This window comes from Chinchilla lanigera, unplaced genomic scaffold, assembly GCF_000276665.1.
Source record: "Chinchilla lanigera isolate Chin_1 unplaced genomic scaffold, ChiLan1.0 scaffold00030, whole genome shotgun sequence".
Lineage (NCBI taxonomy): Eukaryota > Metazoa > Chordata > Mammalia > Rodentia > Chinchillidae > Chinchilla > Chinchilla lanigera.
This window is the reverse complement of record NW_004955431.1, coordinates 3,302,888-3,330,653: the sequence shown is the minus strand read 5'-3', so window position 1 is coordinate 3,330,653 and position 27,766 is coordinate 3,302,888. Positions and strand designations below refer to the sequence as shown.

The window sequence follows — 27,766 nt, the reverse complement described above, 5'->3', positions numbered from 1 at the left end:
AAGGTCCATTGCTTTTAGCTCTGTGGGCTGGGCAGAAATATCAAGGTGGAGAGGGGCTGGCAAAGGAAAGCTGCTCACCTCCTGGCAGCCAGGAAAGAGCAGGAAGAGACCCAGAGAGGAAGGGGCTGTGACAAAACAGGCCCTTTGTTATGGTTTAAATATAAAATGTCCCCCAAAGGTCTGTGTTTGGAACATGATGGATCACGGCAGCGGGGGCGCTGTACTCATCAGGGGTTCATCCATTGATGAGTTCATAGCGGAATGTGTTGTTAGGGGGTGGGGCCTGGTTGGAAGTGGGAAACTGTGGGTGTAACCTGGAATGGTGTGCTCTCTTTCTGCTTCCCAGCTGCCAGGAGGTGAGCAGATTTCCTCTGTTGTGCTCTTTTGCCATTTCATTTCTGCCTTTGAATCAACGGACCATGGACTAAATCCTTTGAAACCACGAGACAAGATAAATTTTACATTGCAGGTGTGAGGCATTTTATCCAAGTGATAGGAAAGTAATATACACCCTTCAAAGGCACACCTCCAGTGACCTACTTCTGCATCTGGCCCCACCTCCCAATCATCTATGAATTCATTGATGGATCAATCCATTGATGAGGTTAGTGTCCTTATGATCCAATCATCTTTCTAGGCTCACCTCTGAACATTACTGCATTGAGGATCAAGCTAATATAAGATATCTGACTTTTCTGAGGACATTTCATATTTAAACAATAATGAGGTATAATTAGAATGTATTTATTTATTTTGGGGGCATCATTCGTTTGACATTTTAATAAATCTTTACTAAGTGCTTGCTATATAACAGGCACCAATGAATTCAGAACATATAAAATGGAATTTTGTTTTTTAAAAAATTAGGGAAAGTTAAGTATCTTAACTTTTCCCTTTCTTTCCAAAGCTTCACATCCTTCTTGTAGACTATATTAAATGTGTCATATAGACTGATACCCATGGTAGATATTAGATGTCATACATACAAATAGAAAGTTTCCCTTTTTAGAAAGAGATACAAAATCATTCTTAATGCATTTGGCTAAACATCTGGAAAAGATAAAAAATTTTAAAAGTTTAATCATGTTCAATTCTTTGTAGGTCCATTCTCCTACACTAAAGTTCTCTTGGCCAGAACATATCCCTGGAACATCTTCTCACTATTGTTACATCACAATGGATTTTTTAAAGCAGTTTTGAATAGAATTTTTGTTATTGTTTTGTTTTGACTTTATAGTGCAAGTGATCGAAGAGTGCCTTGTCTACTCTAAGTACATGCTCTAATACTGAGCTATACCACGTGCCCCAGTCTATAATTTTACAAATTCCACTAATAATTTTAGGTAGTCTCACTTTACCTGTAATTCAGGTTACAAAATCTGCAAACTGTAGTGGCCTACTTGTTCCTCAGAACTGCACTAACCCTATCCAGTATCACATCTGCAGCCATAGATACATGTGTATTGGTACCATATGATAGCTTGTTCTCAACACAATGAAGTTTCTGATAATCCCTGAATTTGGGGTATTGATATGCAAAACCGTTATTGAGAAGGTTTCAAATAATTGTAACTGTAGATGAAATCTTTTGAAAAAAGTTTATATTTTTATGTTTCTCAAAAATAAAACCATGACACTAAATGACATTGTACATACCTTAAGTTAGTAATGTTGGATACATTTTAACTTCTAATTTATGTGCCCTTCCTTGTTACTAGAAACATTTTAAGATTTTTTTTCACAATTTCAATGATATAAGTATAATTTTGTTTTCCTGCAAATATAATACATATAGCAGAAAGGGCTTTTTTTCCTGACTGATCTCTCTTGCAAATATCAAGTGCTTTTGGATTTTATAATCTGGATATGGTGACTTCTCACTCCCTGGTCATACTGTAGTCCAAAGATACAGAACCACTTGAATGTCTCAGATTTGGGAAATTTACTTGAGCTATTTGATATAGCTAGGTGTTTTTCCAACCTTCCTCCCATAATACCAGATTATAGTCTTATCTTTGGCCATGAAAACTTTGTACAAAACACTTCTTATCACCCTTTTGTAGGTTTATATCTAGGTATCTCCCTAAAGCCTCAGTTGCTCCTAGGATATAGGACTTTTAGGATATAATTGAATCATGGGGGTGTGGCCTGCTGAGGTCTATCTCCCTCCCTCCCTCCTTGATTGCTCTCTGCTTCCTGTCCACCTTGCCATGAGCAATTTTCCTCTGCCATGCCACACTGCCTTGCAGCTAGCAGACTATGGACTGAGATCTGTACAAACTGTGAGCCAAAATAAACCTTTAAGGTTTATTTTCTTCAAGTTGTGGATGGTGGGTATTGTGTCTTAGAAATAGAAAGTAGCTAGGACAGTAGGCAAGCCGCAGGTCTAAGTGCTCTGCCTACTAACACAGATGGTTTAACTGTCTTAAAGTACTAAATATCCCTTCCTTTGGTCAGAGAATGCCATGAAGGGCATTTCTGCAAAATGTTCACAGTGCTGATAACAGTGTAGAACTGCAAGCCAATAGCAACTTATTGCAGAACAAAGTTCTAGTTATTTTTCCTATTTGTTTTTTATTGTTGAGTATATCTAGGTTATATACTTTATAATTCAGAACACTCAGATTAAATGATTACAATTAATCCTGGTAAATTTAAATGTCAACATCTAAGATAAAGAAATAGAAGGAAACAAATAAAAATTAGGACTGCATTCTTAAATGAGCACCCCAGGGGCTGGGGATATAATTGTGACAGTACACATGCCAACATGACCCAAGCCCTGGGTTCAATATTCAGTACAGCCAAAAAATGTGTATTTTAAACATTATATAAATATATTCTAAATATATATATATTTATAAAGTATATATTTTATATATGTATTTATAATTCATATTTAAGAACACAGACCAAAAGCAGGACTACCTGAGTTTGAACTCAAGCTTCATTATATGTAACTATAGGTACAGCTTTTAGCTTTTCTTCACCTCAGTTACCTCATCTGTACAGTGAAGGGTAATTTTTCCTTTGCAGTATTGTTACAAAGATTAAATCAGTTTCAAAAAGCACTTAAATCAGTGCCTGGCAATAGTAACCACAACATAAAGTGTTACTATTACTTCAAATTCTAATAATGAATAATAGATCAAGGTTCATAGGAACATGTTAATTTTCAGAAATATGAGGTGTTTGTAATGTTTATGATTTTTAAGGATCAAAAATGTGGTTTGGATTACTCCACAAAAAAGTGTTTGACTCAGAAAGTAATTGAATTTTTAAGAAAGAAGCCATGTTCTATGATGCAGTATGGAGTGTGAAATTTACTAATAGATATCTGCCTGCCATAAAAAAAAAACTATTAAAGAAACTCCTGAGCATGTTCAACTCAGCTCTGAAACATGTGCTTTACATTATTGTCTTATCAATTTTCTAGTTCCTGGCACATGTCACTGAAGCAGTCAGACTTCTTCCCCCCAGCAGTCATTCTTTGTTATTGTTTTTGACTTAGATAAATGACTTTCTTTTTTTTTGTTTGTTTGTTTGTTTTTTTCCGGTACCCGAGAATTGAACTCACGATGTTGCGCTTGCCAGGCAGGCGCTGTGCTGCTGAACTAAATCCCCAGCCCCTAGACAAATGACTTTCTAACTAACTATCGGAGAAACTTTTTGTAGGCTTTATTTGTGATTGTTATTTAGTGATAGCTATGAAAGACTGTCAAAGTATCTTTAACACTGTGCTTTTTCAAGAAAGAAAGTAATAATGAGGATAATAGAATCCCAGATACAAGAAGGGAAAGATCTGTAAGCTCATGGATGGCATTCATTTTCCAACACAGGGAAGTCTGATGCAATAGCTAACCAGTTTGCTTGCTTCATTCCACTGAATGCATTTGAGATTTGACAATGGGGGCAAAGTGCACCAGGCAGTGCCCCAACAAATTACTTTTCCACCCAGGAAAGACTATAGTACTTCTGTCTCCTGCATTTTTTTTTTTTTTTTTTTTTTTTTTTTGGTCTTTTTGAGACAAGGTCTCACTATGCAGTTCAGGCTGGCCTTGAGCTCATTTTGTAGCCCAGGCTGGCCTTGAACTCACCAAAAATCCTCCTGCCTCAGCCTCCCGAGTGCTGGGATTACAGGCATGCGCAACCACACCCAGTTGTCTTCTGCATTAGTAGCTAATTCACAACCATCTAACTGGCTGTCACTAAGGATGTGATTGACTTGAACAGCCTAAATGTTTACCACATATTTAATTCATATACCACTTTAATATCTCAGAATGAAAATTTTACAATGACTTATGTTTTATTTATTGTCTATACACGTTATGACAGTTTTATCCTACATGAAGATTAATGAAACACACAAAAAACAGTGTGTATCTGCATTTTGAACTGAGAGCAAGTTTCAGATGATTATAGCATTAATTACAAGTTAGAACTTCAGAATTTGAGAGGCAACACCAACTGGTTGAGCAAATACACAAGAGTCAGAATGATGCTGGGGCCTGGGGATTTAGCTCAGCGGCACAGTGCCTGCCTGGCAAGCGCAAGGTTGTGAGTTCGATTTCCAGTACCATAAAAAAACAAAAAAAAAAACCAAAAAACAGAATGATGCTGGGCATGGTGGTGCACGCCTGTGATCCCAGCTCTCCAGAGGCAGAAGGATCACTGTGAGTTCAAGGCCTGCCGGGGCTACAAAGTGAGTTCAAAGCCAGGCTGAACTGCACAGTGAAACCCTGTCTCAAAAAAAAGAGAATGATGAGTCTTGAGCCCTATCTTGTATATTTCCTCAACTAATGTTGCACAACTCATTTAATCCTTGTAAGTGTACTTTCATCTATAAAATGGAAACAATATCAAACTTGAAACCTTGCGAGAATTCCTATGCTATATGCAAGTTATATATATGTATGTAAAGAGTGCCTATCTCTTAGTAGGCAGGCAGGAAAAAATTTTTCTCTTCACCATTTTATGATGTACTCTCTTCTTCCTGGGAGGGCAAGAGATGAGTTAGGGCTAAATTTCCAGAATAACAATCAAAATTTTCAATGAAAGAAAATTGCATGTGTAAAATAATTACCAAGAAAGTACTTCGTAGGCAGCGAGGGTGGGGGTAATTCTCAACCAGTTTAATAGTCATATTCGCTACTAATTTTACAGGAACTAAATCTCAAAGTACAAAATTTGGATTATTAACCAAACCAACTGTAGTGAAAACATCATTTGAAGAGACAGAAAAGAGACCCAGGGGCCTGAAAACTTTTCCTCATCTTATGGGTAAAAATTCCTCTATAAAGGATATTTGTACTCAGGTGACTATAAAGTTATATATGCGAATCCATTACTTAATAAGTGGTACTTTAGATCTGGTTTCCCAGGACTTGAACTCCAAAGAAGCCTTCACGGTGATCTGGGGACAGAGGTTTGAGCCAGGTTAATTCTAGAGGCCGTCCCAGACGCCAAGCGGTATGAACGCAAAATCTGCCACCGAAGGACGGTCTAGGAGGAGATGACAAGTGACGGCTCCGGGGCCTTCCACGTGGAAGCAGGAGCAGACCGCAGGAACCGAGGGCTTCCCTGAGAGGACCCGGCAGCCTTCCCACAGCCTCCGGGGTCCCTTCGCCTTCTGGGGAGCCCTCGGTGCACCCGAGAGGAGAGCCGGGAAGAGGCCGTCCAGAGCCGCCTCCGGCCCTACCAGCGGTTCCCTCCCAGGTCCAGCTCCCGCGGGCCGGGACGGCACGTCTCTGCACGGAGAAGGCTGCGGGCCCACGAGGAGCCGGGGGGCAAGCGCACGGCGCAACCACCAACCCCAGCTCCTGGTGGCGCCAGTGTGATCTCCTCGCTTCTGAGGAAACTCCGATCCAGCCACAGGGAGGGGTACGCAGCCTCCCCTCGCGGGCTCAGCTCGTTCAGCCCTGGTCCGGGGAGGGGAACCTCAGAGAGCACTTTTGTCAGCTTCCCCTCCGCCCGCCTGTTTCCGTCAGTCTACCCATAAAAAAGAATGGCGTAGAGAGGCAGTTTTTAAAACACAGCTTCCAGCCAAGCGTGGTGACGCGCGCCTGTAGTACCAGCTATTCCGGAGGCTGAGGCGAAAAGGTTGCTTGAGCCCGGGACTTGGAGCCGGGTCTGGCCAAAACAGCGACATACCCCAGTGTCAAAACAAAACAAAGCAAAACACCCATAACATCCGACAACTCCAAAGAGCCTAGAGGGCAAACTCACCTGTCAACTTGGGGGACCCGCGTGAGGCCGCCCCCGCGCAAAAATGACCCGACGCGCAGGCGTACGCCCCCAACACGCGCGCCGGCCCGCCACGCCCCTTTCACTGTCTCAGCACTAGCCCCGCCCGTCGCACGGCCCCGCCCACCAATCCTCGCTTCTTCCCGCCCCACAGCACCTCAGCCTGCGCTGCGCCTCCCGGCCGGAGGCGTCGCTGTGCCAACTACTGCTCTCCACACGGACACAGCGAGCACTCGAACGGGGGCGGAGGCGGGCGAGGTGGGGCGGGGCGGCGGGGGGCGGTGTCGCCGCGGTATAGTGGCGGCAGCGGCGGCGGCAGCGGCAGCGGCAGCGACTCGGTGGTCTTTGCGCCATGGCCGCGTCGGTGTTTTGCTGCCTGCGATGCTGCAGGGACAGCGGGACCGGCCACATTCCTCTGAAGGAGATGCCGGCCGTGCAGCTGGACACGCAGCACATGGGTAAGGCCCTCCCGTCCCAGACTCAACGGCCCGGGGGCGCGGCGGGGGTCCGCTTGCACCGTCTCCTGGGCGACGCTGCCCCATCCCCGCTTGTGTCGCGGACCTCCCGGCCGCCGCCAACTCCTCCCCGGCCGGGTGGGCTGGCGTCGGGAGGGCTGCGGTGACCTCTCCGCCTCCTGCCAGCTGCCTCTCGCGGGCGGGGCGCCCTCCAGCTCTGTGTGGTGTCCGCGCGTTTCAGAATGCTTTCGGTTCCAACGTCCTGACAGTCGGCTGTTTGTCTTTGGCCCCATCTTATATAGGTTGAAGCTTGTTTTATTGGAATTAATTCCCCCCTCATCTTCTAAAGTCAAAACAAGAAGAAGGTACAAGCCTGAAGTCGCACCTCAAGTCGGAACATGCCTTTTCGACCAAAACCTGCCATTGCCGGGCGCCTCCTTAGTCACTGTTGGAAGCGCTGTAATTTCATCTCACTGGCCTCTTCCCAACTGATCCGGCCGTTGCAAAATAAAACAGCACTTTACTCCTTTGCATCAGTGGTTTTCCTGCCTGTTCCAAATCACCGTATAACTTTTTATCTAACATTCTTTTTCATCCCTCCATATCCTTACTTAATACCCACTATTTACCTTTTTAGGCTTTTTCTGCCTACTTCATGCTTCTAAAATATGGTTCTAGCAAGAGCGCTTTCCCAATATAATTATTTAGCAGCAGCATTTTTAGTGGATGATTTTATCCTAAATATACTTAAGCACTTTAGATTTTTTTTCTTACATTGCTCATTTTTTAAGATTCAGTGCATTGAAATAAAGTTTTAATATTTATAACAAAACTCTTTTACCTTTTTTTTATAATTCTGGAAACACTGTCCATTTCCATATTTCTGTAGCAAAGGCTAAATGTTTATCATTGTTTGCCATCTTGTATGTGGTTATTTATGGTACTTTACTTTTTAGGTCCCCTAAGTATAGTAGAGAATCTCAGTACATACATATCTTTATTTATCCATCATCATTTATAGGCAGTTGATGTTCAGATCCTATAGTTTCCTTCAGAAAACATTTCCGCTTACCCACTGAACTATGTTTCGAGGGACTGTCTGGTGGCAGGCGTTGTCTTAAGTGCTGGGGATAAGGTAAAGGACGGCCCTGCATAAGTCCCCTGGAGCTTTTGAGCAGCCTTTGCTCTTCTTCCTACCTCTTCTGCTAGACTCTGAATCCCTGTAGTCTGCTCTGTAGAACATTCTTTTTCTCTGGCCTCTTCTCTAGGAAGAATTGGCCATTTGTACTCATTCCACTACATTTGCCTTTCTCCAGATTCGCCCAGCATGTTTCGGGTACTCAGTGGATAGAGTAATATTCCCAAATTTTCTGCCCTTGACTGTCTACCATTAACTTCCAATTCTTCAATCACAGAGAAGCCTGATTTGAGAGCTTGAGTAAAATGAAAAAAGAGTGTTGCTGCATTAGAAGAGTTTCAAGCCTGAGTGGAGCTGATTTTATTTTTCTGGTACTGGGGACTGAACCCAGGAGCACTCTACCAGTGAGCTACACCCTCAGCCCTTTTTATTTGTTTTGAGACAGGGTCTCAGGAAGCTGTCAGGTGAGACTCAAACTTTCAGTCCTCTGCCCCAGCCTCCCTCGGTGCTGGGATTGTAAGCATGCACACCCTGCTTGAGACGCAGATTTAGCCAATATGCATGTTTGAGTATGTGAAAGGTTATATAAATAACCTAAAGAATATGATTTTTTTTTTTTTTTAAAACAGAGCCTCCCTGTGTTGCCCAGGGGAGCCTTGAACTCCTGGGCTTAAGTGACCCTCCTGCCTCAGCTTCTTGAGTATCAGAGACCATAGGCTCATGCTTTGCTGCTTTTTTTTTTTTTTTTTTGTAAAGAATTTATATCAAAATGATGCCTCTTTTAGAATAGTCACTTATTTTGATGATGTTGCTTGTGTTGTTTAAAACCATTTTAGACTTCTCTGTGGCATAGGTTTTATAAAAATCTTAATTGATGGCACATTATGTGAATTGCCTTTTTAAAAATGAATTCCTTCCACGGTAGCTAGTTCGGAAGGAGTGTTATTCACTTGGAAATGTCTAATACTTATTTTTGTTGTTGTTGTTTTTAAACAGGGAGGATCTTGCTATGTAGTACAGGCTGGCCTTGGCCTACCAAATGCTGGGTTTACAGGCATGTGCCACCACACCAGGCTTTCTAATGTTTCTTAAAACATACTCTGTAGATGTGTTTCTGTGGTATTCTGGCTGTGCTCAAATTTGCCTTGACTTTCCAGAAATACTTTGACTTGCAATGAGTAATAAAACTGCACATTGCATAGATATACATACAAATACATATTGTTGACTTTAATAAAGAGAAAAGGAATAAGTTTAAAGTGATACCCTAGTGATTCACAAACACCTCAGGATACCCTCTGAATATGTTTGTCTTTCTGTATAAAATATCTCAGTACCCAACAGAATGCTTTAGAGATAGATGACGCTGGAATAAGAGAATAAATAGTGTGCTCAGAATTGTTTCTGTGATGGCAAATCACAGAACAGACTGTATTGTTTTGAGAGGCTTCTAATACTTCCATTAGCCTAGCACTTAAGCGTGAAATCTGAGATAATGTTATCTGTTGTGGAAACTAGTTGTTAGCGGTTTTAGTGTGAGGAGGGCCACAGACCAATGCCAATGGAGAGAGAGAAATTACCATTTATTTGCATAATCCTTGAAAATGTGTTTTACTAAGGATGCTTTCAGTTGCAATCAGTGAAAACTGCAACTCAGAATTGTTTAAACAGTGAAGGAAATTTATTAGTTCATGTAACTGAAAATTAAAAAGACAGCACTGGCTTCAGGAAAGATTTGGTACTGCTAAGAATTCAGTTTCTTTTTATTTATTTCCTCTATCTTCTGCTGCTTATTCCTGAAAGCTAGTTCCTGTGGTCCCTTGAAGCAACTCCCTGGACTATAGGCTTCCTTATTCAATTCTAGCAAGTATGAGAGCGTGTATATCCCAGAGTTTTTTGCAAAAGTCCTGACACTTTTTCTGATTGTTCTTCTTGATTCAATCACTGTGGCCCAGAGATGTGTAATATGACTGACTGACTTAATCTAGGTCAAATGCTATACACCCTTGAAGCCAGAGACTGAGTCAGCTTCCTTGGAACTGTTTATTTCCAGAGGAGAAGGGAGAGCAGATGCTACACGTCCACTACAAAGTGCTTAGTACAGCTTATTTATTCTTTCATTGCTGTAGTTTTTACTAACAACATACTGCAGCATATTTGCCATCAGGGAGGTGCCCTCAGTTGGAGCTAGTAGACACGTGCAAATACAAATTGTTTATGAGGTTCTCTCTCAAAAGTAATATTTTCAGGAAAGAGTAGATGCTAATGAATTTTAACAATCATACAATAGTACTAAATTGTACCTTAAAAGTTCTTAAGTAACCAGTTTAGAATTGTGATAGATTCTGGTATCTTTTGCATTTCTCTTATGTATTTATCCCAAATAATTTTTTGTTTAAATATGAATTAAACATTTTCATTACTATTTTCTAGTTTTATTTAACCCCCTCTGGAGGAGTCTCACACAATTCTATAGCCAGATTTGTTTCACTTGTACTTTTTGCTAGTGAGGTGGTAGTGTTGGCCACAGGCGTTGGGAGGCACATGCTTTGGTGTTAAAGGATATATCTTACATACTACAATTATGTTAAGTTTATTCACGTTCTCTGATGTGCATGGCATTCCAAAACCATGGTTTGGAAATAAATTCAGTAGTGGGGTCACATATCAAGAGACAGTATTTTCTTCCTCTCATCTATAACTGTTGAGCTGAAATTGAAATTTTCCATGAGAATGAAGTACATTTAATGATGTGAAAACCTTGTTTACATCCCTGTCATGTGATAGTAGCTATCTTGATAAACATTTTAAGAACCCAAAATACGCATTTTTTCAGCATCAGCTATTTCATCATAAGTGTTTGTTTCTTCCCAATATTCCATGTGCTCTTCAGTTCTTACCTAACTAATGCATTAATATGTTGCCTTATACTTAGTAAACATTCGGCTGGTTTTTAGTAGGTAGTTTTAATTGATCTGGATAGAATTGAAAATTGTACCAATTTACTAAAGTTTGTTTTAAGTGTTTATGTTTTTGCCTAAGTTAAGAGATTTATGAAATATTTGAATCTGTTTATTGGCTAAAAATGAAAGGAGTTAGTCTCCTTACAAATGTTTCAATATTCAGTATAAGGAAGAGTTATTAGTACATTTGTAATTGCTTAATGAAACAAGACTCATGCTACAACAATATTGTATGTAAATGTCTTCTCAGAAGAAAACAGTAAATTAAATATTTGAAGTAATTAACAATATTCCTATATTTCAAAGTATTTATATCATCCCTATTTTAATGTGGACTGAGTTATTGGTGAATAAATGAATGCTAATTGTTGGATATGAAACTACAAAACTTTAATAGTGTGTGCTTTCTTTTTTTTTAGGAACAGATGTTGTCATTGTGAAAAATGGAAGAAGAATATGTGGAACAGGAGGTTGTTTAGCCAGTGCACCTCTTCATCAAAACAAAAGCTATTTTGAATTCAAAATCCAATCCACAGGTTAGTGTAAAGGTACTTTACTATTAAACGTTCTAGTTGTTCTAAATATTAAGTAATTTTAAATATATGAAAAAAGTTTCAGAGGTAATTTTTTTTAAAAGTCCAAACTCTCACTTCAAAGATCTGTGTCCTGTGTAATCCAGGTTAAATTACCCAATTTGGTTAAATTAGGTTTAGTTTTCTCTTCTATAAAACAGGGATTATAGGAGCTGCCTTTTCTGTCTTTTTTTTTTTTTTTTCTTTTTGGTCTTTTTACTTTAGGGTTTTACTGTATAGTATAGGCTGGTCTTGAACTCACTTTGTAGCCCAAGCTGTCCTCAAACTCAGTGATCCTTCTGCCTCAGCCTCCCAAGTGCTGGGATTATAGGCGTGCGACACCATGCCCAGCCTAGGAACTGCCTTTCTTGCCTCACAGGAACTATATATGAAATTATTTTAAAAACAGGACATGCTGGATAACTGTAAGGTACCAAGCATTATTAAGAGGTTCTAGAGTTATCATTTTATTTATTCAGGCATATGAGGAATGTAGACTGTTGCTATTTTATTTTAGGATAAAATTAATCCTTTGATCCTGAGTTTTTCTTAACTATCTTTGTATGTGGGCTGTATCATTGGGGATTTAACTTAGAGGCACTTTACCACTAAGCTATATTCCTACTAGCCCTTTTAATATTTTATCTTGAGACAGGGTCACGCTAAATGGCCCAAAGTGGCCTTGAACTTGGAATCTTCCTGCCTCTACCTCCCAAGTAACTGGGATTACAGATGCACACCATCATGCCCAGTCTTTTCACTTCTGTTAAGGGACCCTGATTCAATATCTTCTGAAGCAATCATCAGATTTAGAATCTGGAAGAAGTCTAACATTTGTACTTCTCCTAAAAATGTCTGGTGTTTCTTGAATTGAATAGTAATTTTCTGCGATTATTAAGTTAAATTGTGGCTATATTGTATATAGGGAATTTTTGTGTGGGGGAGGATCTTTGTTAGGAAGAAACCTCTGGTGAAATACTGCTTGAGTAATACAGGTACAGAATAAGAAAACTAGAGTGGAATAGTGAATCCTACTATAAATCCTAGTTATTCAACTCCTTGAATAGTATAAAATATTTTGCTATATTAGGTTTTTTTGTGTTTTGTTTTGTTCACCATGCTGAGGATTAAACTCAGAGCTTTACACATGCCAGGCAAGCACTCTACTGCTTAACCATATCCTCAGCCCTGTATTTGTTTTATTTTGTTTGGGATTTTGGAGATAAGGTCTTGCTCTGTAATTCAGGCCTGTCTCACACTCACTATTTAACCCAGGCTGGTCTCAGACTCACTCAATCCTCCTGCCTCAGCCTCCCCAGTGCTGAGATTAAGGAATTATGCCACCACACTGGCAACCCTGTATTAATTTTTAATACTGATTTTCTTTCTTTCTTTCTTTTTTACATGGTCTTGTTACGCAGTTCAGGCTGGCCTTGAGCTCACTTTGTAGCCCAGGCTGGTCTTGAGCTTGCAGTAATCCTTCTGCCTCAGCCTCCCAAGTGCTGGGATTACAGGTGTGCACTACCATACCTGGCTTACTACTGATTTTTTCCAGTGAATGAAATGTAACTGAATTTGCCCTCTGTCCCATTATAAGTTAGCTCATGGCTGCACAATGTCCCTGGTAGCTGTAATCTTCTCAAATATAACATATTTGTTTCTCAAGAGATGCAAATAGTTTTTTGGGCCATAAAGCTAATAAAAGTTTCTGTGTAGGTTTTCTGTAAAGGATACTATCCCTAATGATACCACTAAAATAACTGGTTTGTTGGAATGCTCAGCCTTGGTCCTATAGTAAAACCTGGAGGCAGTTGGACACAATTTTTTAGGAGAAAAGAGTCAGTAGAACTCTTTCTGCAAAAGTTTTCCTGTGAAACTAATATTTTTGTCTCCTGTTACTCCCATAGTTGTCCCACTTTGGAGTATAAAATATATGCTCAAATTATTTTGGAGGCCAATGCAGTGAATTCCAGACATACAATTTTCTGACTTTTTCACTTAGCCAAGAAAATTGAACAGGGTTTTCAGACCTTCATCTATATATAGAATTTCTTCTGAATTTCCTTTTTTTTTTTTCTTTTTTTCTTTTTTGGTCTTGGGAATCGAATTCACAACCTTATATTTGACAGGCAGGCGCAGTGCCACTGAGCTGTATCCCCAGCCCCTCTTCTGAGTTTGCCAGGAACTGAGAAGGAATCAATTTGAGACAAAATCAAGAGGAGAGGTGCTCACTTCAAAAGTCAGCTTAGGCTAAAAATAGTTTTGGTTTTTTTGGTTGGTTGGTTGTGCTTGAGATCAAATGAGCAAGCGTGCTAGGCAAGTACTGTCCTACTGAGCTACATCCCCAGCCTAACTTACAGTACAAGGCTTTTAACTCCTCAACTAAAAGTATTGAATAAAAATGATTTTGTGCATCATTAATTTTCTTCTCTCCATGATAATGTTCGTGACATACATTAGCTGAACACAGTCATATCTCACTCCTTAAAGGTAGACCTTCAAAGGACTCCAGGCCACTTAAATGCAATGTACAGTACAGATTTTTTTCCCCAGTGCTAGAGACCCAGTCAGGGCCTTACTTGTGCCAAGCAAGCACTCTAACCAACCATGTAGCATTTCTTAAAAATTTTTTAAGAAAACAATAATAAATAGCCAAGCATGATGGTGCACACCTATAATCCCAGCACTCAGTAGGCTGAAGCAGAAGAATTGCTGTGAGTTCAAGGTCAGCTTGAATTATATAGCAAGATCCTGTTTCAAAAAATAAAAGAAAAGTGTAATAATAGCTAGCATTATTGAATATTTAAATGTGCTTTACTAGAGGCTAGGGATTTAGCTCAGCGGCACAGCACCTTCCTGGAAGTGCAAGGTCGTGAGTTCGATTCCCTGTACCACAAAAAAACCAAAACCAAAAAAAAAAAAAATTTGCTCTACTTACCTGATTTTAAAAAAATACTACTCTAAATGGTTTTCTTGGGTTATCTTCTATCATTTCCTAACCCTTCAAGGTGAGTACTGTTAGCCTCTACTACAGTTCATGGATGAGAAAACAGAAAGAAGTGCTTCACCTAGGATAATACAGCTAAGTCAGAATTTAAACCTCAGTAGTACAACTCCAGAACCCACTCACTTATCTCTAGGTTGTGCTTCATCTCTAGAAAACATAGTACACGCTGCAAATTCCTTTTAAGAGATTTTTTTTTTAAATAACAGGAAATAGTTTACTGATATGACACTTCTTTTAGAAACACTTTGTACTCTTCAAAGTATCCTTAAGATTTGGAGGCACGTAAATTATTGTATTTTCAGGAATCTGGGGTATTGGTGTTGCAACTCAGAAGGTGAACCTGAACCAGATTCCTCTTGGCCGAGACGTGCATAGTCTTGTGATGAGAAATGATGGAGCCCTGTACCACAACAATGAAGAGAAAAATAGGCTACCAGCAAACAGCCTTCCACAGGAGGGAGACGTGGTGGTGAGTCTCTTGGTGGAGTTCATGTCCACTGCAAATAATTAACTTGAGCAGCTTTTGAGTAGATGCACTTTGGCCTTGGAGTTTATAGTTTGGATTCTAACGCCGTACAATTAAGTCTAATGAGGTGGTATAGTTTCCAGAGAGAGCAGTTGGTATAGGTGCTCATGCAGAGCTGCTATAACCCAGGACATCAGGGCGAGCTCTTATTTCCTCCCACTCAGGAGAATCAGTGATAAGTGAGCTGCTGAACGATATTTCCTACTTCTGTCACATCAGAGAAACCTTGGCCCATAATTTTAAGAGTATGCTGACTTAGGGGCTGGGGATTTAGCTCAGCGGCAAAAGCGCCTGCCTGGCAAGCACAAGGTCGTGAGTTCGGTTCCCGGTACCGGAGAAAAACCAAAAAAAAAAAAAAAAAAAAAAAGAGTATGCTGACTTCATTTTAGAAAGTGTTAGATATAGAGAAAATTTTCACATTTCATCATTTGTTTCGAATGCCTGTTAGAGCAACATTTTATCTCAAGTGTTGGGCTTATTAAACTTAATCTAGTTGAACTTCATCCACTTAGAATTCTTCAAAGGAATGGACTCAGAGTTCAAAGGCTTGATTATAGAAAGCTTTGTTTTAAGAGACTAACATATTATTAGGGCTTTTCTATTTTTATTTCCAGTGGGATATATTTAAATCTATACCAGAGCCACCAATTGAAGATAAAACACAGAAACCCTTTTCTGTCTTCCCTATCACTTCTTGTCATCCACTGTTATCTGAGAATCTTATACACAGAGTCCAAGCTTTTAGCTGTTGATTAAGAACAGAGTTCTGGAGTCTTCTTTAGCCAGGATGCTCTTGTACACAAAACCTTGAGTATCAAAGTGAAGTTTTCTAGTAAGAAGATGACGCAGACCAGACAAAGCCAGGTTCTTATTAAAGGAATGTGCAGTGTTTTAAAGATTAAAGAAAGGTGTGGGAATTAAGGGTTTGTGTGTGTATGTGTGTGTGTGTTTGGTGCTGCTAGGGATTAAACCGAGGGAATTCAATGCTACATCACCACCTTTGTAAAAATTTTATTTTGAGGCAGGGTCTAAATTGTCCTGGATGGCCTCAAACTTGTGATCCACCTGCTGAGTAGCTGGGATTACAGGTTATACCACCATGCCTTGTGGGAATTAAATTTTTAATTATGGTTTGATCTTCTCTTTTCTACCACTTAAAAAAGTGAGGAACAATTTTTAATAGTTCTAAGTTTATTTTTCCTAAATTGAGTAAAGAAAAGGGGAGAAAGATATAAATCGCTTTTAAAATCTTCTTTTCCAAGATTTCCCACAGAATTGTTGGTTCTGTGTTTGTAGATCATTGCCAGGTGTCCATAATATGGACCATCCTTATTCTAACAGTTACTTCTTAAAAGAGAATCTTAAAGTGTAGTTGAGGTGGTCAGCTTGTTTACAAGAGAATGAAGATGAAATTCAAGCATAATAAGGAATAATCAGTAGCAAATGTTTTCCTTTGTTGATATACTGAATTTCTGTGTGTTATTTTTGCCTCCCTGTCTCATTCACTGAGATAACTAACATCACAAACTGACACATTTAAGAATGCCTGATTGATGGATGGATTGATTGATAAAAATAGGAAAGGTTTATTGAGAAATAGTTCCTGAGAGACCAGAGGGGTCCTGAAAATGGGTAGCAGAGGCCCTTTGCAGACCAACCCAGGTGTTGGTTGCATATCTGGACTTAATGAACTGGGTGCTACTTATAGTTCTGCTTATCCCTTAGGGAAGCGTGTAATTTGGGCCATTGTGACTTTATTTTGGGGCCTTGCCTTCTTCAGATGCACCCCCGGCCACAATTCTGATACCTGCATTTTTTACTGACTTCCTTGAGAGCGCAGCCCCTTTCTGACTGTATATTAATTTTTATCTAACTTAGTTGCCTATAATATCGCCCCTGCCAAAGAAGTACCCCTAACTACCATTAGGGGAGAATGGGCAAAGTTTCAATCTAGCTGCTTTGAGCTAAGAAAGGTCAGTGTAGGGGACAATACAGTCAGGCGCCTTCTCCAGAGAGCAAAACTAGTGGGACAGAAGTCATATTGCAGTTCAGCAGCTATGAATTCCCTTTACAAGGTCAATCTAGTGGATCCTGGTAAAAGGAGTCTGGTGCATTTGTCATTTCTTCCATCTGCAAGGTGACTTGGAGTTTAGCACCTTTGGGAATGAATTGAGTTTATAAGTCAAGGGTCCACTGTATTAAATGATAAAAATAAACCTTTGAGGGGCTGGGGATTTAGCTCAGCGGCAAAAGCACCTGCCTGGCAAGCACAAGGTCGTGAGTTCGGTTCCCGGTACCGGAGAAAAACCAAAAAAACAAACAAACAAAAATAAACCTTTGACCTAATTTTTTATCTTTTAACCATTTTCTGTTACAAAAGTGACATTTAAGTAGAATGTACTAGTTTATAGATGTACTTTACAGATTATTAATGCCTAATCTGTAGTCATTAGAGCAACATTGTCTGGACTGCATGGTGTTTAGATACCTCTAACTATTATAACACAATTATATAACAATCACACAAGCACAAGGTTGTGGATCTCTTGTCACCTGGCTGGCTGTCTCATATTGGATGATCATGCATATTTCATCACATGGAGCTGGAACACAAGTAAGGGAAAGCCAGATGCTTGAGCCTAGAAAAGTTGATTATCATAAACAACTTTAGCCTGGTTGGAAGTCATAAAAATATTTAATATGCCATGAGGTTAGCAATAATTGGTATCATCATTTTAACAAAAAACTCAAGGCTTAAGCAACTGACAAACAAAAGGTGACAATTTTTGATTACCTAAAGTGAATCATAACCCAGACTCCAGTCAAAATACTTAGGGGTGCCATGAAATAAAAGCAAACTCTTATACCTCCTTCCAGTTATCTGGCTGGGGCCTCTAAAATGATATAGGAGAAATATAACTCTCAACCTGCTACTTTGTGTCTCATGAAATCAAAGAATAAATTCCAAAGGACAGACACAGTTAAGAGCAAGAAAGATTTATTGGAGAATAGAAAAATAGAAACAGCCCTTGAAAGACAGGAGGGTTCTCGAGTAGATTGCCCCAAAATGCCATTTTTAATCAGTCAACATTGTAAAATTAGACTTGAGTTTGCATGCTCATTCTGATAAAAAGAACTAAAAATGAGAACTATATGCAGAGTTAAGAAGAGTAAAACATTACCCTATATATTAACTTTATCTTCCTAGTTCAAACACAGGCGAACAAATTTTCCCAAATTGTTGACAGTGGCATTGGAAAAATGAAATAAATTATGAGACAATAATTGCAATAGATTGTGCTGCCACTGGGTGGTGAAGAATACCTGGATAACAAGTACTTTTCTGAGTGACTAGTTTTCCTGTAGGCCCATAGAGAGAGGGACATACTTTCCTTTTTACGTGATTGTGTGTGTGTGTGTGTATGTGTGTGTGTGTGTGTGTGTGTGTGTGTGTATGTGTTTTAATGAAGAGACCTCTTCATTTAAGAAACTAACTGCAGGCATCAGCTAGCTTTAGTGCTGTTATGTTTAAATACATACTAAAAGACAATCCATATAATATTTTCTTTCTCAATGTTTCTTAACTATTAAGAAATCATTTAATCTAACCCTGGCTTTGCTAAAATTTAAACAGAATTCTTCATAGCAGTTACTACGCTGATTTTCTGGACCTTTGCTCTCTTACCTGCAATCCCACTCTGGGAGGCTGAAGCAGGGAGGATGAGAATTCCAGCCAAGCCTGGGCAATTTAGAGAGTTAGGGGACCCTGTCTCAAAATTTCAAAAAATTGGGAAAGGGATGTGGATTTAGCTCAGTGCAGAAACCCTGGATTCATTCTCCAGTGCTGCAAAACTTAAAAATAGAGCATCATGGGTGATAGACCTTTAAAGCCTTCAGGATGGCCATGGAGGTGCATGCCTGTAATCTTAGCACTCTGGGAGGTTGATACAGAAAGATCACAAGCTTAAGCCCAGCCTGTGCAACTTAGCAACCTAGTAAGGCTATCTTACTTTCTCATTGCTGGGATGAAATACCTGACACCCACAAGTTAAAGAAGAAGTTTATTTTGGCTCACATTTTCTAGAGGTTTCAGTTCATAGTTGGCTGGTTCCAAGACAGGGTGGTATGATAGAGGAGAAGCAGTTCATGTCATAGCTGGCGGAAAGCAGAGAAGAGATCAAGGGAGGACGAGGGGTATATATCCTTCCAGGCCATGCCCCCGTGGCCCAGCTCTTCCACCAGGCTTCACCCCCCAATATCACATCCAGCTATAAACTCATCAGTGGACTAATCCAGTACCACATACCTATGATCCAGTCACTTCCAAAAGCCTAACCTATGAGCTCGGAGACATTGAGGTGACGTCTAGATAGATATAAACCGTAACAAAGACCTTGTCTCAAAAAGAAAAAAGCTTGGGGATGTAACTTGGGTGTGAAGGCCCTGGGTTTAATTCTCAGCACACTCCCCTGCCAAATGAGATGACCTGTGAGATCTTTTTATGCCACTAAAAAGCTTTTGATATAATTGAACCAGTTTAGAAATCCTTGAGGCAATTGGCTTCTTGATCTCTGATGATTTATCTATTGAATATCTCTGTTATCTAGTCTTAATTCTTTAAAGGAAAGATTTATTGGTATTCCTTATCTGAAATGCTTGGGACCATAAGTGTTTCTGATATCAGGTTGCTTTGGATATTGGAATATTTGCATACACATGAGATATTTTAGGGGTGGGACCCAAGCCTAAACATGAAATTCATTTATGTTTCACTTATTCGTCACGCACATAGCCTGAAGGTAATTTATACAACATTTTTTAGTGTACTTGTATTTAGAGATCGGGTGTGGAATTTTCTACTTGTGGCATGTCAACACTCAAGAACTTTCAGAATTTGAAATATTTCAGATTTCACATTAAGAACAAGTGTTCTGAAGCCAACATGAATTGTTTTAAACCTCAGCTCTGCTGCATTGTAAGTTGTGCAATCTTAGGTAAATTACCTTTCTGTGCCCTGGCTACCTCATCAGTAAAATGGGGTTAGTGATACCTATCTTGTAAGGGTTACATGAGTAAATATGAAGTGTCTAGAACATTGCTCGGTTCATAATAGGGTCTGTCATGTTTTCTAGCATTTTGATAATAACAGTAGTTATTAGTTGTGATTTCTTTGTACCATCAAAGCTGTATAAAGTGATATTTTTCCCATTGTTTGAAATCTTTGGAGCTATTGTTTTGCTATTTTATAATGACACTAACTACCAGTCATATTTAATTATAAATATTAGTTTTGTTTTATAGTAAAATACTTGACATGTTTGAGGCCAGAGTAAAGAGATTCAGAAATGTATGATTTCTTTTTGGAAGTAATTGTGCAAAGATATTTCTTTACCATTTGAGAAAAGTAACATATATGCACGAAGTCCTAATAAAGACACCTGCTTTTCCTCCTTAAGATCAAATCCTACATAGAGAGCAGTGTTGTCTCTCTGTTCATGGCCATGTAGCATTTATGTCACCTTATATTCAAAACAGAATCTCTATTTTGACTTTGACTTCGTGGATTTTGGGGGTGTTACCTGATCTTTGTCCCCATATATAATCGCTACTGTGTATGTGTGTATGTTACTCAGGATTGAACACAGGGCCTTCACACTCAGCTCTATCTCCAGGCCTTTTACATTTTTTGTGAGACAGGGTCTCACTGAGTTGCTAGGTTGCCTAGCCGAGGCTCAAATTTGAGATGCTCCTGCCTCAGTTTCTCAGAATGCTGACATTGACCACTATCCTTGGCCGCTACTGATATCTTTAAGCTCAGTTCTAGTGGAATTCTAGCAAACTGTAAGCTTTTAATGAAACTACTGCAACCTTCTGAAAAGTTTTTTGTTTCTATGCTTCCCAGTCATTGATATCTGGCTGCTGAAGTATTTATGGAACATTTATATTTTTATCCTTTCTAACTTTTCTTTCCTTCATAGGGTATTACATATGACCATGTAGAATTAAATGTATATTTGAATGGAAAAAACATGCATTGTCCAGCATCAGGTATACGAGGAACAGTGTATCCAGTTGTTTATGGTAAGCTAAAGTATTTCCTATATATTATTAGATATATGTTAGCTTTTGTTTGACATTTATATAAATCATATATATTAATTGTATAATAAGTTCTTACTACATCTGGACAAGTTGGTAATAAGGACTTTTTTATGTATAGAATGTACTCAGTAGTCTAGTCAATTCCCTTTTTGTAGAATTAAGGGTAATACAGTGGTACCTCAGTTCGCAAACTTCTTTCCATAATTCTAGTTGCAAACCAAGTTAGATGAAAACTGAATCGAATTTCCCCATAAGGTCAACATCAAACGTAACCACTGAGTTTGATTTGGTTTGCATTCAGTTTGCTTTGCAACCGGAATCATGCAGAGTTAAGTTTCTGAACCGAGGTAACACTATTTATTTCCCACGTTTAAAAACTTACTAAACAATGACTGTGCTTAAATAGGCAATACATACTCTTACTCATCGTGAATTGTTACGTTCAGTAAAGATTTTTGCTAATTTCACAAAGCTTTTTCTGCCAGATACTAAAAAGGATTAAATGGCCAAGAAATGTAAAGTACATTTTGGAGCTAGGGATAGGAATTTTATGTAGATTCAGCATTTACTGCCTTTAAAAAAGTACCTGTTACCATGCTTCTGAGAGAAATTGTAACTTAGAGTAGTTTTGTATTGATTGTTTTAATTTTGGTAGCCAAAAGTGCTATCATTTCTGTATAGGAGTGTCCCTCCAACAAGTGGGTTGCTTAAGAGTTGATTCTATACGACTTAACTACCTTAAATTTTATTATAGAAAATTTCAAATATGTAAAGAAGAGAGTGAACCCTCAGATACCCATTACCCAATTTCACACAGTTATTTCGTGGGTCAGTTGGGTTTCATTTATCCATAACACTTCGTTCTTTGCCTCCCCTCTTTATGGTGTTTGGAGACAGATGCCAGACATTGTATCATTTTGCTCATAAGTATTTTATATTTATCCCTAAAAAGTAAGGTGTATCTTTTGTTTTTGTTTCTCGTTTTGTTTTTGTTTTCTGAGGTACTGAGGGTTGAATTCAGTGAGTGCTGCACTATATCCCTAACCGTTTTTTCATTTTGAGGCAGTATTTTGCTAAATTGCTCTAGCTGTTTAGCAAATTTGTAATCCATCTGCTATAGCCTCCTGAGTAGCTGGGATTACAGGCATGTACCACCATGTCAGCTCTGAATCATTTGTAAAATAAAACAGCCACACTGCCTTCATCACTCCATCCTTTTTTATTTTCATGTTATCAACTTTAAATCAGTAAGTGTATGATTTTTCTGCTTGTGGTTTTAGTCAGTTTAAAATATTTTCTTATTTAATTACTTTGGGTCTTGTATTTGGGTCGTAATAAAGACTAATAACTTTTTTTGTACTAGCTTACAATGAAGGTAGAAATGTTAGTAATGATGGACTGGGATGTCAGAAAAGTATGCAATAACAAATATGAATATTTAATAATATAATAGCAAAAGCTTGTGGTTTACTTTTTGTTAAGGTTTTCAATAGTCTTCTTTTCTCCTAAAATTACTTAAAAAATTTTTTTTTTACCTTACTGGGAATTGAACCCAGGGATTCATAATAATAGGCACTCTACCACTGTGCTGTATTCCTAGCCCTTTTTGTTTTGTTTTGTTTTGTTTTGTTTTGTTTTGTTTGTCTTTTCTTCTGGTACCAGGAATTGAACTTACGACCTTGAGCTTTGCCAGGCAGGCGCTTTGCTGCTGAGCTAAATCCCCAGCGCCCCCCAAGCCCTTTTTTAAGCTTTTATTTTGAAATAGGGTTTCCGTAACTTGCCCAGGCAGGCCTTGAGCTAGTAGTCCTTTTGCTTCAGCCTCTGGAATAGCTGGAAATACAGGTATGTACCACCACACCCGGCTCAAAAATTGTCTTTCAGTTATATTACCTTTTGTGTCTTTACATGTAAAAGTGCGTTTTAATTCAGTTTGGTTAGTGTTGTTCCCTAGTGGGTAAGCCTAAAAGTAATTCCTTTGCTTACTTAAATAAATGAAAATGTAGTTTGGTGTATAAATAGGTTAGCCCGAGAAACGAAATAACTGTCAGTAGAATGACTGAGGTATGCAGATGAGTATACAAAATAAAATTATTCTAAAGTGTTTCTTTTACTCATCATTATTTTTAATGGAATAGCTTTATAGATAGTAAATTGTATGTGATGAGTTACTTTTTCATAAATTGATTTTGATAAATCAATCCAGTTAAACCAAACATTTTAGTAGCCTGTACTAAATAAAAATAAAACCTACATTCCTTATCCTTTGTCCTCCATCCCATCCCTAATCCTAGAACAATCCACTCATTCATTCAATCTGTTCTTAAACTCAGCCTATGGAGAGAAAAAAAATGCATAACACTGATGAAGTGTTACTACAAACGCTATTAAAAAGACTAAGCATATGTCCTCTTAGCACAGCCAGAAGCGTGTCAGTCTCATAAAAAGACTAAGCCGGGCATGGTGGCACACATCTGTAATGTCACCACTTGGGAGGCTGAGGCAGGAAGATCGCCAAGAGTTTGAGGCTACCCTGGGCTACCTAGTGAGTTCAAGGCCAGTCTACACTACATAGGGTATAAGTCTTTGTACAGATATATGCATTCATTGTTCTTGAGCAAATGCTGGTAAAAATATGTAGAAGAAGATGAATTAGGCCTGTAGTCCAGTTCACAGCAGTGTATCAATGTCAGTTTCCTGGTGTGGATGTTGTGCTGTTGTTTTATAAAATGTTACCACCAGGACAAGCTATATGACAGGTACATAGGACTTCTTGTAGAACGTTTGCAATTTCCCAAGAATCTATAATTATTTCAAAATAGATTATTAGTAATAAATCTTAATTGTATAAAATTGAGGAAATACAGATAGGCAAATACCAAAAACCTCACCTGTATCTCCACCATCTAGAGATAATATTATTACTTTTTGTACTTAAGAGACAGAGTCCTGCTACATTAGCTGGACTGATCTGAAGCTCCTGGGTTCAAGAGATCCTTCTGTCTTGAGCCTCCTGAAGCAGGGAATACAGGTGTGCACCATTGAACCTGCCCTAGGATAGCTATTAATAATGTTTTGATTAATGTTTTTCCAGTGTTTTTGTTAAATTTTGTTCTATGTTGTAGCTGTTTTTACCAAATACATTTTATAACGCAGAGAGCAGATGTGGTTATTCTTCTTGCCTATTAATCTTATGGTTTTAGGAAAACAATGTCTTTTTTTTTTTTTTTAATTTTGTTGTGGTGCTGGGGATGAAATCCAGTGTTCCACACATACTAAGCATGTACTCATCCATAGGCTGAAAACAGTTAATTTTAAAATTATGTATTCATTCAGATGAAGATGTTTGCTCCTAATTTGCTTTCTTTCTTTTTCTATCCTCTAGTTGATGACAGTGCAATTTTGGATTGCCAGTTCAGTGAATTTTATCATACTCCTCCACCTGGTTTTGAAAAAATACTGTTTGAACAGCAGATCTTTTGAATGTATTTGTTACTGAATATTATATTTCTGCACTGTCAAAAGTGTTTACCATTTAATAAAGCTTTACCTGATCTATAGATGAAAATATATTCTTAAAAATTTGCTTGTTAATGTTGTCTATGGAACCAATATATTCACTATATACCAAAAAATTTTGATTTAAAAGACTTACGCTTTGTGATATGAAAATCAGCATTTTGGGGAATTTATTTAATTCTTATTTAAATAAATAGAACTATGGGTTTGATTAACAGTATTACATAGTAATATATATATAAATATTTAAAAGGGACTTTCTTATATAAAATGTTTGTATTGATAGAGATGTAGAGTTGTGTAATTTTTGTCATTCTGGAATTTAGACCTCATTAATTATTGTAAGTGTGTAGTCCAGTAATTTTGTGTTTCTGTCCTCTTTTATATACACTGTAACAGTTGGCAAAAATTTATATTATTGGCAACTTCATTTTTGGTGATGTATTTATCATGTTAATGTACTACTTAAAACTTAAATTGCTTATTTTGTTGTGTTATATCACTGCTTTTGATTTGCTTTCTGAAAGGAGATAAACAGTAATGATTAGAGCATTTTGTTGAAGACCACCATACTCTGTAATTTCAATACCAGAGTAAGTAATGGTTGATTAGTGGTGTAGTTTACATTGGCAGGCATTTAGAACAGTGTGATGCTTTAAATTTAAATGAGACTATTCTTTCAAGAACTTTTATTTAAATCTGTGTTTTCTATAAGGAATAACAAAATAATAGCAATTAAAGAATATTCAGTACTATATTAAATGCATTCTTCCTGTTTTGTTAGTATACAATAAATTCATTTTACCTTTGATTATTTTAGAAGTGTAGGTAGTATATGAGTCCTCTCTATGACCTAGCTTTCAGTGAGTTATTGTCCTTTTGTTAACCCCCTACTGAACTGAGCTGATGACATCTTTAGGTACATTCTCTTTTCAAATAAGCATGCCCAGGACACATATGTTTCACTTCTTTTATCCACAAGTAGCAGTACAGTATATTGTGCTAGAAAAAACATGGGTATTAGAATTGGAAAAAGATCTGAATTGTAGTTCTGCTACCTAATACCATCAAGTGAGCTCCTCAGTGACTATAAGCTCTGAGGTAATCATACTTATAAAAGGGTAATCATACTGACTTATTAAGATTCTGTAACTAGTTCATAAATATATATGTAAAAGACCTTATCATACACACTGAAGAAATGCAGTTTCCTTGTCTGTGAAGCAGTGGTTTTTAGACTGTGTCTTGGGCCTGCAGCATCACCTGGGAACTTGTTAGTGTAATGGACACTCAGGCCCCAACCCAGACCCCCCAATCAGAAACTGCTGGGGTTGGCACCAGGAATCTGGCTTGAGCTCTCAGATCTGATACATACTAAAATTTGAGAACTACTACTCAGGGAAGGATTCTTTGAGAAAGATTGCGTGATAAAAATTTTCTAAGGATCTAATACGTTCTATTTTTACTCATAAGCTGGAAAAATCCTGCACATTGCTTATTATTCGGTAGATATATAAAATATGAAAATGTGCTTTGAAAATATAGATATCCTTGAGTGGCATATTTATTCACATGTAAAAAAATCACACATTTTACCCGTAAAGATTTGTGGAGTTGAACTAGGAGATAAACAGTAATGATTAGAGCATTGTGTTGAAGACCATCATAGTCTGTAATTTCAATACCAGAGTAAGTAATGGTTGATTAGTGATGTAGTTTACATTGGCAGGCATTTAGAACAGTATGTTTTATGTATGTATTTTTCATCTGACTTTATGTCACAGTAATTTTAATTCATAAAGAACATACTTTCTTGAGCAAGTGTATTAAAGTGATTTTATGTTACCTACCTCTTAGGTTTTGTTTTGTTCGGGTGCATGTTTATAATACAGAACAGTGCTGCTTGTTTGAGGAATTGGTACATGTAACATATATTGCTCGTTTTTCATTCTTTTACTGCCTCCCCCTTTAAACTTGAGCACCAGCCCTGGTGTTTAAACCCAGGGGCCCAACATACATACTAGGCAAGGGCTTTTACTTCTTAGCTGCATCCCTAATTTAGTAACGTTTTTAAAAGCCAACTTTTTTCTTTTGCGGTATCGGGTATTAAACCCAGGACTATCACATTGAGCTACATCTCCAGGCATTTTCTATTTTGAATTTTTAGAGTCTCACTGAATCACTAAATTATATGGGCTGAGCTTAAATTTATGATCCTTCTGTTTCAGCCTCCCAAAGTGCTGGGATTGCAGTTGTTTGGCAGCGTAACCACTACCAACCTTTTTTAGAAATCACATTCTTTCCAGCCTCTAATAAGACAGAAGAGGGATAGTGCTGAAATGATACATAATTTACATCCACAGTAACAGTTTGATGAAGTCTGGATGTGTTTTTAATTCCTGTTAAGAAAATTACATTGAGCTGTGCTTCCTTCACGATCTATAACTTTAGTCTGATCAGGAGGCAAACATAAGACAGATTCCGTAAGAGGAACAGCCTACATAATGCTTGATGATGTGCTTCAAAACGGTCAGTCATCACAAACAAGGAAAGCCCGAGAAACTGCACACGCCAGGCAGGGCGCTTACCGGGACGTGAAGAGTCAGTGTGATGTGGTGTCCTGGATGCGGTCTGGGACCAGCGAAAGTACATTAGGTGGAAACTGAAGAAGCCTGGATAAACTATGGACTTCAGTTAAAAATGTATCGATATTTATTCCTTCATTGTAACAAATATAGTATACCAGTGTAGGATGTTAAGAACAAGAAACTGGGAGAGGACGTAATGGGAATCTTTCCATTTTTTTCTGTAAATCAAAACTTTTTTAAAAAATATTTTTAAAAGCTCATTGTGGAAGAGAAATTTTAAAAGAACGCCTTTCAGCCAATAGAATGACATTATTACAGTGTGTACACAGAGCTTACATATTGAATGGTACTTATAAAATGTGGATAGGATGGAAAACGTTCTTGTATTTTGCCACACAAACACTTGCATTTATTTCGGACTGAATAAACATTGTCCACTGGGCCCTCTTTTCCTCTCTCTCTCGCTTTTTTCTTTTAAGGGATGGAGAACTGGGGGTTGGAACCCAGGGCCTGTGCACTGAGCTGTATCCCTAGTCCTTCGCTATTGTGAGGCAGAGTCTTACAAGTCACTAACTCATCTAAGCTGGGTTTGAACTTCCGGTCCTCCTGCCTCCCCCTCCCAGTTTTAGGGTTATAGGTATGCGCCACCACAC

At 38.4% G+C, this 27,766-nt stretch overlaps 2 protein-coding genes across 4 annotated transcripts in view; one reads left to right on the top strand and one right to left on the bottom strand.

Annotated features, from left to right (window-relative positions):
* Positions 1-6,323, bottom strand: part of Trim13 (tripartite motif containing 13) — a 71,394-nt gene extending 65,071 nt beyond the window's left edge. Inside the window, exon 1 of one of the 2 annotated variants that reach the window (XM_005387600.2) lies at positions 6,229-6,323. The gene's annotated coding sequence lies outside the window, so the exon portion shown is untranslated. The remainder of the gene's footprint in view (positions 1-6,228) is intronic. The other variant, XM_013515780.1, reaches the window with a different exon arrangement.
* Spryd7 (SPRY domain containing 7) lies at positions 294-27,563 on the top strand. Of its 2 annotated transcripts, none has more exons than XM_013515781.1 (5): positions 294-356; positions 11,222-11,338; positions 14,684-14,850; positions 20,886-20,988; positions 24,392-27,563. In XM_013515781.1, exons 1-5 carry the CDS (start codon positions 320-322, stop codon positions 24,487-24,489), a joined length of 522 nt encoding a protein of 173 aa, XP_013371235.1. In that variant the 5' UTR covers positions 294-319; the 3' UTR covers positions 24,490-27,563. The 2 variants fall into 2 exon arrangements, with proteins under 2 accessions (XP_013371235.1, XP_005387658.1); XM_005387601.2 differs by lacking the exon at positions 294-356 and adding an exon at positions 6,340-6,704.
* Positions 27,564-27,766: the final 203 nt, after the last annotated feature.